Raw genomic sequence first — 13,668 nt, forward strand, 5'->3', positions numbered from 1 at the left:
TCTTACACATAATCAGGAATTCTATCACCTTTGCCCCTGTGGTCATTGCACCAATGAGCGCTTTATTTTATTAATACGACCGCTCTATGGATGTGATAAGGCATCCGTTCCTCGGATGATGGAGCGGATACATTCAGTATGCTCCAGATTTTCTAGATAACAATTCTGCTTTAGTTTAATATAGAGACAATATAGAACTTTTTGTAGAAAAACATTGGATCCATTCTAGATCGAGCTCTACTAATAGTTACACATTCAACCTTCCTCAACTGTGCCAACAGCTATTCTCAGCATCCCGATACATGTAAACGGGCAACTCTGGCAACAGCTGCCCTAATAACATCCCTACACACATGCATACTCAGCTTAGTGAGCAGCTATTCCTCTTAGCATCCCTATACACATACAAACTCAGCTCAGCCAACAACAATCACCCTTGACTTCCCTAAATACACTGTTGAGCTTTGCTAGACCTCTCAACTTGAGATGAGCGGACCCTAACTTTAGGTTCAGCATCCTCCATTCGCTAGCTCCGGTTTACCATGACCATGGTTAACCATTAACCATGTTGCTTTAAAGGCTATAGAGCAGCCAATTGGGCTGCTCTACACCCCTGTAACTAGGCATGGGTGTGTCCACAGGTGTCCACCTGGTCAATCGCAGCCATGCCTTGTAGCCAGGGGCATAAAGCTGTCTGATTGGCTGCTCTACAGCCCATCAAACAACATGTCCTGGTTGTGCAGAATTTCCCAAAGGATGAGGTCAAACCTAAAGTTCACTTCTACTCAACTCTACTTTGATGCATGTAAAATACTCCCATCTAGATCTTCCCGTACACATGCACACACAACCATGTGGGCTACTGTTTTCTAAACTTGCACAATGCGTTTGGCAAACAATTAACCTTCCCTGCCTCCCTACACATGCACACTCGTGGTTCAGCCAACATCTATACCTCAGAAGTGGACAATGACTAGTAGACCATAGTCTGGTCGCACCAACATTGGTGGGTTCACCTTAATCTAATTCTTACGGCCAGCTTCGGTGAGGATCAGTGATGGTCCTCGAGGCCTGACCCCAACCAACACAAAGTTTGTATTTGATTTCGATATTGCATACATTGTCTTACAGGTTGAGTTGGATCATGGGAACCTGACAGCAAAATACCATAGTAACTCTACAATGATACAAGTCAATCTTTGGGTTGGACTTTCGTATTGCGATGGTCGATGGAACCACATGTCGTTCAGAAAGGAGGGCAAACATTTCTACCTACGACTCAACAACCTGCTGGAACGGGCGGTGGGGTCTGCTGCTCTCGAGATGAAGGGGAACTCTACAGTCTTCATTGGAGGAGTCCCAGAGGCTGTACAAATCTTATTCCCAGAACTTCAGATGCAACAAGGTAAGGATATAGGATTTAGCAAACGTTTGAAAACAATTATAAAGGATCTACAAAACGAGATCGGAGCTTTTCATTAAAGGGATTATCCGGGTTTTAAAAATTTCTTATGGCTGGGCCGGGAGGGATATTTAAACATAATAAACATCTACTTACCTCTTCCGGCGCCGCCGATGTCCCGCGCCGCGGTCCCTTCGATCCGTGCCCCTGTTTGTTTACAGGGGCACGGAAGCCACGCACAAGGAGCTTCCGGTCCGGGATTTGGCCGGCTCCTCCTATCCGTCCCTATCTCTCAGCGTTGTAAGCGCTGGGAGATGGTGTCGGATAGGAGCTTCCAGCCGTCCGGAAGCTCCCTGTGCGCCCCTGTAATGAAACCGGCGCACAGAGAAGACCGACCGCGGAGCGGGACATCGGCGGCGCCGGACAAGGTAAGTAGATGTTGGTTATGTTTAACTAGCCCACCCCAGCCCGGGCCTATTTTTAAAACCCGGATAACCCCTTTAAACATTTGTGTTTAGGGTTTAGGATCCACCCAAATCTTTTGAAAAACTCAAAAAGAGAATCTTTTTGTTGATTTTTTTGCTAGATAATTGCTTTGCTCGCTTCTTTTTCTGACCTCTGGGGTCTCACTGGTCAGACCTTACCAATCATAAAAAGATGGCATATCCTACTGATAGTTGAGATGTGAAGACACCTTTAAATGGTCACTCCAATAATACCAAATGTCCCCTTTAGTGGCCATTACAGGAAGTCAAGAAATTTGCCCAAATTAAAGGGGTAATTTGTGATGAGAAGATCCCTTTAATTTCTTATGAAGATGACAGATGTGTAGATCACATTCATCCGGATTCTAATTTTCCTTGTAACAAGTTTCCCACATCCGTGCCCCTTCTCCTCATCCACCCCACAGATTGATGTAGTCTGAGGCTGCATGTACAATGAATGCTATTAGAGAGGAGACTCTCCGGGGACTTCTACCAAAATCTGTTATCATGTGAAAACTACAGAGAGCCTTATTGAAATACATGATGTGGATACAGCTCCCCCGAGGCCGCTGTCTACATCATAATTTGCTTCTTATTACTTAGTCTTCACGACCTGAGAACTTTTCAAAGAGACAAAAAATGCTGAGCCGACAATTATTTCTTCTCTCCGTGAAGGATCTTTCTACGTTGTGAAAGTCAATCTTTATTGTTATTATTGTATTGTATAGAAATGCAAAGAAATATTATCTTATTCAATGTGTATGAATGTATATACATGGAAGAATCTATAGAATGATTAGGGGTGTAGCTATCTCTCCTCTATGATGAATATCATGAATCTATCCATCCAGTATTGATACATGTATTTGCTTCACTAGACTCCGGAGTGCTGCCTTTTCCTTGTATGTAATATTCCCACCCTAGGCTTGTATATAAGTCTGGGTTGGGAAATGCATTGGTCACAGACTCCAACCAGTATATAGCTAGAAAGCTCATGCCCCCAATTATAGAGCCAGCCAGCCCTCTGCCCCCAGTATATAGCCATCCCCATGCCCCTAGTATACATCCAGACAGCCCTCTACTACCCCTCAGTATATTGCCAGCAAGCCTCATGTCCCCCAGGAAATCTAATGCCCTCTTGTATATAGCTAGCCAGTGTCACGGATTGAGGGCACACCCGTGCACCTCTCCATGGCGCTGCCCTGGCCCCTGCTCCAAACTCACCTCTCTACGCTCCCGCTCCTGTCCGGCTTAGGGCGCACGCATATCCCTGCTCCCTAGGGTGCGCGTGCAGGTACTCTGAAGTTTAAAGGGCCAGTGCATGCTGATTGGCACTGGCCACTTCCAGGTTTGCTATTTAATCTGGCGGTTCCCATCACTTCGCCAGATCTTGCGAGAAGAGAAAGCTCCCTGTGTGTTATTTCCTGCATTCCTGCTTCTGCGTTCCTGTTCCCCTGCTCCTGTGTGTTCCTGCGTTCCTGTTCCCGTGCTCCTGTGTGTTCCTTCGTTCCTGTTCCTGTTCCCCTGCTCCAGTGTTCCCGTGCTCCAGTGTTCCCCTGCTCCAGTGTTCCCCTGCTCCAGTGTTCCCCTGCTCCAGTGTTCCCCTGCTCCAGTGTTCCCCTGCTCCAGTGTTCCCCTGCTCCAGTGTTCCCCTGCTCCAGTGTTCCCCTGCTCCAGTGTTCCCCTGCTCCAGTGTTCCCCTGCTCCAGTGTTCCCGTGCTCCAGTGTTCCCCTGCTCCAGTGTTCCCCTGCTGCAGTGTTCCCCTGCTCCAGTGTTCCCCTGCTCCAGTGTTCCCCTGCTCCAGTGTTCCCCTGCTCCAGTGTTCCCGTGCTCCAGTGTTCCCCTGCTCCAGTGTTCCCGTGCTCCAGTGTTCCCGTGCTCCAGTGTTCCCCTGCTCCAGTGTTCCCGTGCTCCAGTGTTCCCCTGCTCCAGTGTTCCCGTGCTCCAGTGTTCCCCTGCTCCAGTGTTCCCCTGCTCCAGTGTTCCCCTGCTCCAGTGTTCCCGTGCTCCAGTGTTCCCCTGCTCCAGTGTTCCCGTGCTCCAGTGTTCCCGTGCTCCAGTGTTCCCCTGCTCCAGTGTTCCCGTGCTCCAGTGTTCCCCTGCTCCAGTGTTCCCGTGCTCCAGTGTTCCCGTGCTCCAGTGTTCCCCTGCTCCAGTGTTCCCCTGCTCCAGTGTTCCCGTGCTCCAGTGTTCCCGTGCTCCAGTGTTCCCCTGCTCCAGTGTTCCCCTGCTCCAGTGTTCCCCTGCTCCAGTGTTCCCCTGCTCCAGTGTTCCCGTGCTCCAGTGTTCCCGTGCTCCAGTGTTCCCGTGCTCCAGTGTTCCCCTGCTCCAGTGTTCCCGTGCTCCAGTGTTCCCGTGTGCCTGTGTTCCAGTGTTCCATCTGCATTGACCTCGCGTTGCTGACCCCAGATGTGGACTTTGACCTTGCACCTCTGCCATTTGCCCTGACTCTTCGCCTGAACCTTTCTACGAGATTGCCTCAATTTGTACCTCAACCTTGGCAGCCACCGCGGGCTAGTCGCACCTGTGGAGCGACCTGGTGGTACCCTGCCACAGCAAGACCATCCCGCTTTGTGACCAGTTGCCACTTAGATTCCAGTCCCAAGTGTCGGCTAGTACCATCTCCCGCAGTGGTCCAGAGGGTCCACTGACCCCGAACCCATACAGCCAGCCTCATGACCCCTAGTATATAACCAGCAAGCACATGCCCCCGGTATATAGCCAGCCAGCACATGCCCCCCCAGTACATAGCCAACCAGCTCATGCCCCCTAGTAAATAGCCAGCCAGCATATGAGCCCCAGTATATAGTCAACTAGCCCCTGCCCCCCAGTATATAGCCAGCCAGCCCCTTTCCCTCCAGTATATAGCCAGCCAGCTCATGCTCCCTAGTATATAACCAGCTCCCTGCCCGAGTTTTGCCCAGCCTATAAAAGACCCCCAATACCTACCCCCTCCCCGGCTTTTCCTCTCCTTTCTTCGGATGATCCATCTCCAGGTCACTCTGCCGTCGCACACACCATGACATCATCCACTTGCTGACATCATGGTGTGTGCGGCGTGCAGGGACTGTGTATGATGAAAGTGCCCTATTGTGTGTTATAAGACTGGTGCATAATACTATTACTTACATATAGTAGGACTGGTGCATATGTTTTCTATAAATGGTGCATTATATGATGGATTGTATGACTGATAGACTGTGTGCTATATACCATGTATTGGTACATTATACTATGTATTATATATTCTGCTCTGTGTGCTGGGTTACAGGTACATTCATGTGCTGTGTGACTGTACAATATACTACAGGCTATAGTATAGTACTGGTATATACTGTAGGTGTATAACGGTACTTTATACTATGTGCTATATTACATTACGTGTACATCTTGCTGTATTACAGGTACATCAGACCGGGTGTTGTGTGACATCTCTATTTTATGTGCCCCCCCCCCCCAGCCCTCTGTCACCTAATCTCATCAAACAAACTACAAAATCCGACTCCAAATAATCTATTTAAATGAATGCACGGTCACGCCTGCCGCCACGCACCCTGCACAGTTCAGGGGAGCAGCTTTTATCTATATGAAGTTGGGACATTTTAATTTCTGGGCTTAATTAGGAATGATTCATACAATGATGAGTATATGACCAGTAGATAAAACGGAGAAGGCGGCAATGATAGAAGAAGCCGTATAGGAAATTTAATTACCAGGGATGGAAGCATCAATAATAGTTTTCAGATCATTGTCATTGCTCAGAAAACATAATTGAATGGAGCAAGGCATGCTGGGTATTCCGTCAGGCCTGAGGTTTCAATCTGTAGAGGTGAAGAGGATGAAGACGTTTATTTTTCACAAACCCTAACGCTAGCCCTATCCCTACTGTATAAAATCAGCAAAACTATCTAGGTTTTATATATATATATACATATTATATAGGAGCTTTTTATTTAAAACATTGGGGCTCATTTACTAAGGGTCCGAACGCCGCACTTTCGTCGGGTTTCCTGAATATTTCTGTTTTGCGCCGAATTGCCCCGGGATTTTGGAGCACGGATCGGATTGTGGCGCATCGGCGCCGGCTTGCAAGCGACAGAGATCGGGAGGCGTGACCGTCGGACAACCCGATGGATTCGGAAAAAACGCGGAATTTAAAAAACGATTTGTGTCGCAAGATCAAGCACTCACATGCACCGGGAAGAAGATGGTGAACTCCGGCGGACCTCGGCGCAGTAGCGACACATGCTTGATATCGGGCGCACGATCCCGGCAGAGCCGAATCCTCGTCGGACAAGGCAACGCGGGATCGCGACTGGACCGGGTAAGTAAATCTGCCCCATAATCTTTGTTTAAGTCCACAATTTCCCAGACAATTGGTTCATCCAGGTGCAAATCCAAAAAAAAAAAATTGGATTGAAAATTGGTGCAAATCTAAGAATAAACATATGGATTCGCCAATCTTTATACACAGACATTATTGCATTTAAAGATATGGCCTCTTAGGAGAGTTAGGAGACCACATTGGACAGGAACGGTCCAGTCGAAAATGGTCATTGGGTAGTATTCTTTTTGTTTTTCTAAATTTAAATTGAAAAAAAATAATTTTGAGCCCCCGGTTCAGGGCCTTTATCTACAGTATTTTGTTAAAGCTATAATTACGGAAGCGATAATGAGGGAAGATTGTAGTTCTGGGAGACCCAAGAGATCTAAAATGCTATAAAGAGTGGACACTCTTGTCGTCGAGGACTTTAGGATAGAAAACAGCAAGTTTGGGTCCCTGCCGAACATCGCGGTTCAGGTTCCAGACCCGGAGTACAACCACATGTTCGGGTTTGGCTAGCCCCCCAACATTGGATACACCCGCAATGGGTGTTGGCACCGGTCAAGGGTGTTAAATCATTCAACACTACCAGCAAAGTCGTTGGTGCCATTTACTCAAATCATTGATCCTTAATGACATCTCAAGGAATGGCGAACCTCTGGAAAACGGTGAATTTAGCCTGTGGCTTATAAAGGGTATCACCTAAAATTGGTGCCAGCACCTATCACAGGTGTTATTAGTGGGGGATGAGCTTCGGGATTTGGTAGCTGATCAAGAGCAGGACTTTCAGGTCTCCTCATTCCTAAAAATGGCTACAAATTTTCAGTAACCTTCCCCTGGAGGACCAGAGAGCAGCAAACAGCTACTAGGAGCAAACCCCCTAAGGTGGATATCTTAATGATTTGTAGAAGAACTGTGTCATACTTTATTTCTTCAACGGGGGGTGGGGGGCACTGTAGGGAGGCGTAACCTTTTGTTTCTGGCGGTCATAGCAGCAGAACGTCTTATTATCGTATCATGGCTTGGCAACCCCTAAAAAATAATTTTTTTCAAAATGCACATTTTGCAACCCAAATCATCTCATAGGGGCACATTTACTTACCCGGTCCAGTCGCGATCCAGCGGCGCGTTCTCCGACGAGGATGTTGGTCTTCCGGCGATTCACTAAGGTTGTGCGCCCGATGTCCACTAGGTGTCGCTGCTGTGCCGAGGTCCGCTGGAGTTCACCAACCTATTCTTGGTGCATGTGAGTGATTGATTTTGCGACACAATTTGCGACAAATTCCGCGGTTTTTCCAAATACGTCAGGTTTTCTGACGGCCATGTCCCCTGATTTCTGCCGCGTGAAAGTCAGCGCCGATGCGCCACAATCCGGTTGCTGGGGCAATTCTGCACAAATCGGAAATATTCGGGAAACCCGACGAAAATGCGCAATTCGGACCCATGAGCCCCATTTAGTTTGGAATCCCATTTAGTGTTTTTTTCCATTAGCAAGTGTAGAGAGCGGTGACCTGGAGAGACCTCTTTAGTTCTGAAGATCAAAAATAAAGAAAAGACACCAAAAAATTAAGCAGTTTTACCCTGGAAAACCAAGGGTAGAGAGCAGCTCGAAAGAACCAGAGAATAGAGTCTAGGACTCAAGAGTAGAGAGCAGCTACGCAGATTTTGCTCTTAGAGGATCCAATGATCCAAATGCTCTCATTTGCCCAATGACAAAGAGCCAACACGCCTGCTCTGGAGAGCCTCAAAGTAAAGACAGAAAGAGTAAAGCCTCTTCCTCAAGGACCCCAAGCAAAAACTCTGGAGAGACCCAATATCACAGAGCAGATTCAAACCGGGAGGACACAAGAATAGTTCGAAATTTCCAAAGGTTTTTGCTTTGGAGTTCTTGAGCGTATAAGGCATCTAGAAAGAACAGAAACTCTTGTTCTGGACCACCTGAGGGTAAAGAATAGCTACAAAGTGCAAACACTCATACTCTGGAGTACCAGAATATACAGAAACAGAAACATCTTTTGCTCTGGAGGACTCCAAAGGAAGAGGCCAACTCCAAAAAAAAACCAAATCCTCTTGTTCTGGAGGCCTCGAAAGTAGAGAACTGCTCCAGGTTCTAGATAGTATAAAGTAGCTAAAAAGAACAGAAGCTCTTGCTCTGGAGGATGTCAAATTAGTGATAATTTAGAAGGGCAAGAGACTGAATTATATGGTCTTGTATAGATATAGAGATAGTATGGTCGCCAGGAGAAGAAGTCATAGGTTAGGGATAATGAGGCCTCAGAATCTGGAGGATAATTATTTGTAGACATGATGGACTCTCCTTGATTCCCTTCACTTCTAGTCATGTTGGGGTCAGAGAGATGAGCGCATATTACATGTTCCTTCTCTTTATTTTTAGGTTTCGGTGGTTGCTTGAAGGACATAAGTTTTCGGCAAGGTGTAGTGGTCAACATTGCTTCGTTGTCCGTCTCTGCTGCTTGGGTCAGTCTGGATGGATGTCCATCATCGGACAAGTCTCTGAACTGTAGAGGAAACGACTCCACTATCATCTATAGGGGGGAAGAGGAAAGCATGGAGGACCACAGTGTGGAACCTTTCACAGGTACAAGGAATGGTGACCATGTATGGAGTCAGCTCGGATCTGGAAGTCATATCTGATTGATGGCAGTGGCCATTGTCAAATTTTTGCCAAAAAAACTCTCCGTAATTTGCATCCTTAAGGGCTTGTCCAGGCTTTAGGGGCATTGGTTAATTGATGACCTATTCTCATCAATATGAAATCAACTGAACCCCCTTCTTCCAACATTCAACCAACAATCCACAACATTCTCAGCGCCCTCTAGTGCATAGACACAAGCTGACGGTTCCACCTATTATTTACCCCCGAAGTCCCACAGAGGTGAATGGACCTTTGGGACAATCAGAAGCCTTTCAACAGGTCCTACTGTTCATGACCCCCAACGACCACACCCTATTATTCCCTATTCAATGGATTTGCACTAAATATCCTTTTAATATTCTAGGATTGTAGATTCTGCAAATGCATTGGGTGGATGTCCTCACACTGCTGTGCTCTAAGTTTTCTGTCTAGCCTTTTCACTCTGATTTGAGTAAAAGCTGTAGCAAGCATCTGGTTAAATTGTACAGTTATCACTCAGAACAGAGAAGAAGGGATGTGGACCAGAGCACAGCAGTGTGAGGACACACCACCAGTGCACCAAGTCCAGCTACAATATGGGATATAAAACCATATTTCCAAGTTCTGCTGCTACTGACAACATATTCATAGGTATAATTACAACACCTATCCAGGGACAATACCTAACACTGACTGCAGAGAGCACAGCAGTGTGAGGACACACCACCAGTGCACCAGGTCCAGCTACAATCCCGAAATATAAAACCATATTTCACAGTCCTGCTTCTACTAACAACATATACAAAGGTATAATTGCATATCTCTCCAGGGGCAATACCTAACACTGACAGCAGAGAGCACAGCAGTGTGAGGACACACCACCAGTGCACTAGGTCCAGCTACAATCCCGAAATATAAATCCATATTTCACAGTCCTGCTTCTACTAACAACATATACAAAGGTATAATTGCATATCTCTCCAGGGGCAATACCTAACACTGACTGCAGAGAGCACAGCAGTGTGAGGACACACCACCAGTGCACCAGGTCCAGCTACAATCCCGAAATATAAATCCATATTTCACAGTCCTGCTTCTACTAACAACATATACAAAGGTATAATTGCATATCTCTCCAGGGGCAATACCTAACACTGACAGCAGAGAGCACAGCAGTGTGAGGACACACCACCAGTGCACCAGGTCCAGCTACAATCCCGAAATATAAATCCATATTTCACAGTCCTGCTTCTACTAACAACATATACAAAGGTATAATTACATATCTCTCCAGGGACAATACCTAACACCCACAACAGAGAGTGCAGAGCACAGCAGTGTGTAGACACACCACCAGCTACAATCCTGAAATATGAATTCTAGTTTCACAGTTCTGCTGCTACTAACAACATACACAAAAGTATTATTATTATTACACATCTCTCCAGGGACAATGCTTTACACAAGCTGCAGCCTGCATAGTTAAAAGGTTCCCTTAAACTGCATGAAATACATGATGCACAAGCTAAATGTAAAATCTGTGGATGTATTACATAATCTTTCTGTTTTTATTGCTTTATCATAATAAATCGTGTACGATGCATCTTCATATGAGGTTTTAGAGCTGTAACTGATTACAGAATATAGGAGACAACAATGACATTTATATGATATCTATTGTATATTTACACTTATTATTTACATTTTTTCAGAATATTTGTATCGTGTCATTGCTTCCAATGAAGGAGGATCAGGAAGCAGCCCCTGGAGTAGAGGGCGCTCTAGAGCATCAAGTAAATAGATCATTTCTTCTATATATTGTGTAGCATTTGCTGTGTATAGTAGTCGCCCACAACTGCATTTTTCCAGGTTAATAATGGAGTCAGTCAGCAAGTTGCTGACAGATTCACCTCTAAGAGATGGATAATACAGAATGCTTAAAGGGAATCTCCCGCCAGGATGAAGGATAGTAAACCAAGCACACTGACATACTGGAGTGCGCCCCCTCTGGAAGGATCCGCTCTTCTTTTAGCTTCTTATGCCCTGGTTTTGGCAAAAACAGGCTTTTAAAATTATGCAAATGAACCTCAGAGGCTTTGGGTTCCTTCGGTGTTAATGGAGCCTGGAACCCCTTGAGTTAATTTACATAATTTTAAGCCTTTTTTCCTTAGCTTCTTATGCCCTTTTTTTTAAAGAAAAAAGGCGTAAAAATGATGTTAATGAGCCCCAGGGGTTCCAGGCTCCATTAACACCTATGGAACCCTGAGCCGCTCCGGCTTATTTGCATAATTTTGAAACACTTTTTCTTAAAAACCAGGACATAAGAAGCTAAGAGAAGAGTGGATCCTGCCAGAGAGGGCACACACCAGTATGTCTGTGTACTTGGTTTACAATCCTTTATCCTGGTGGTAGATTTCCTTTAAAGGTAAAGTAAAGTTCCTTAAAGGGAGTCTTCCAGCTCCCAGGTAACCCTACAACTAAAACCAGCATTGTGTATGGAATTTTGTGTATGGACCGTTGTCCATAGGCTGTGTGTAGTATTGCAGATCAGCCTCATTTGCTTAGCTGCAGTACCTGATATAACCATAGACCAGTGTGGCGCTGTTTCTGGAAGAAATATATAATCTATACATTTTGTGACTTTCTTTCCAGTTCCAACCAATGGAAAGATTCTTCTAGATGTTCTCCATCTAAATGGATCCAGTATGGAGGTGACCTGGGAAAGACCCATTGGAATCAGAGGAATAATAGAACGGTACATTGTGAGGGCAGAACCCGAGAACAACCCAAATATTTCTACAGTCCAGGCTGTATTCCAAGACACCTCGCAAAACAGCGGTAAGTTTCATGAAGACCAATGAGAATTAGTGATACTTTCCCTTTTAGAATTAATGGAACATTCCTGCTCATACACCTGACCATGACTAATGCACAAGAAGACATCATGGGATTGGGAGCTTCATGGGATTAGGAGCATCATGGGATTAGGAGCATCATGGGATTGGGAGCATCATGGGATTGGGAGCATCATGGGATTGGGAGCATCATGGGATTGGGAGCTTCATGGGATTGGGAGCATCATGGGATTGGGAGCATGAGAGATTCTTTGAATCATGTTGTGCACTGATGTACATACACAGTATAATACTGAATGTTAGATTTGCATAGAGTCTTCCCTTGAAGTAAAGTCTGGGGTTGATACAGGTGGTCACTAGTAGCTTTAGGATGGGGATGAGAACTGAGCTGCAGCCTCTAAATATACCAGAATAGGATATAGGAGTACTAGTGCTGTGCTAAGCCTTTATATACAGGATAGGAGTAGTAGTGCTGTGCTGTGCCTTTATATACAGGATAGGAGTAGTAGTGCTGTGCTGTGCCTTTATATACAGGATAGGAGTAGTAGTGCTGTGCTGTGCCTTTATATACAGGATAGGAGTAGTAGTACTGTGCTGTGCTCATATACACAGGATAGGAGTAGTAGTACTGTGCTCTGCCCATATATACAGGATAGGAGTAGTAGTGCTGTGCTGTGCCCATATATACAGGATAGGAGTAGTAGTACTGTGCTGTACCCATATATATAGGATAGGAGTAGTAGTGCTGTGCTGTGCCTTTATATACAGGATAGGAGTAGTAGTACTGTGCTGTGCTCATATATACAGGATAGGAGTAGTAGTACTGTGCTGTGCCCGTATATACAGGATAGGAGTAGTAGTACTATGCTGTACCTACATATATACAGGATAGGAGTAGTAGTACTGTGCTGTGCCCAGATATACAGGATAGGAGTAGTAGTACTATGCTGTACCTACATATATACAGGATAGGAGTAGTAGTACTGTGCTGTGCTCATATATGCAGGATAGGAGTAGTAGTACTGTGCTGTGCTCATATATACAGGATAGGAGTAGTAGTACTGTGCTGTGCCTTTATATACAGGATAGGAGTAGTAGTGCTGTGCTGTACCTTTATATACAGGATAGGAGTAGTAGTACTGTGCTGTGCTCATATACACAGGATAGGAGTAGTAGTAGTACTGTGCTGTGCCCATATATACAGGATGGGAGTAGTAGTACTGTGCTGTGCTCATATATACAGGATAGGAGTAGTAGTACTGTGCTGTGCCTTTATATACAGGATAGGAGTAGTAGTGCTGTGCTGTGCCTTTATATACAGGATAGGAGTAGTAGTACTGTGCTGTGCTCATATACACAGGATAGGAGTAGTAGTACTGTGCTGTGCCCATATATACAGGATGGGAGTAGTAGTACTGTGCTGTGCTCATATATACAGGATAGGAGTAGTAGTACTGTGCTGTGCTCATATACACAGGATAGGAGTAGTAGTACTGTGCTGTGCCCATATATACAGGATGGGAGTAGTAGTACTGTGCTGTGCCCATATATACAGGATAGGAGTAGTAGTACTGTGCTGTGCCCATATATACAGGATAGGAGTAGTAGTACTGTGCTGTGCTCATATATACAGGATAGGAGTAGTAGTACTGTGCTGTGCCCGTATATACAGGATAGGAGTAGTAGTACTATGCTGTACCTACATATATACAGGATAGGAGTAGTAGTACTATGCTGTACCTACATATATACAGGATAGGAGTAGTAGTACTGTGCTGTGCCCATATATAGAGGATAGGAGTAGTAGTACTGTGCTGTGCACATATATACAGGATAGGAGTAGTAGTACTGTGCTGTGCACATATATACAGGATAGGAGTAGTAGTACTGTGCTGTACATATATACAGGATAGGAGTAGTAGTACTGTGCTGTACATATATACAGGATAGGGGTAATAGTACTGTG

The 13,668-nt window shown here is 45.4% G+C and overlaps 1 protein-coding gene across 5 annotated transcripts in view; it reads left to right on the forward strand.

Moving 5' to 3' along the window:
• The window catches only part of USH2A (usherin), a 493,686-nt gene that overhangs the window by 218,966 nt on the left and 261,052 nt on the right, over positions 1 to 13,668 (forward strand). For all 5 annotated transcript variants that reach the window (XR_011854013.1, XM_072140122.1, XM_072140124.1 and 2 more), the window contains exons 27-30: positions 1,132 to 1,405; positions 8,608 to 8,811; positions 10,560 to 10,640; positions 11,500 to 11,685. Coding sequence is in view for 4 of the 5 variants with exons in the window: in XM_072140122.1 (XP_071996223.1) it covers positions 1,132 to 1,405; positions 8,608 to 8,811; positions 10,560 to 10,640; positions 11,500 to 11,685 (745 nt within the window). In the remaining variant the exon portion in view is untranslated. The remainder of the gene's footprint in view (positions 1 to 1,131; positions 1,406 to 8,607; positions 8,812 to 10,559; positions 10,641 to 11,499; positions 11,686 to 13,668) is intronic.

Source organism: Engystomops pustulosus, chromosome 3, assembly GCF_040894005.1.
Source record: "Engystomops pustulosus chromosome 3, aEngPut4.maternal, whole genome shotgun sequence".
Lineage (NCBI taxonomy): Eukaryota > Metazoa > Chordata > Amphibia > Anura > Leptodactylidae > Engystomops > Engystomops pustulosus.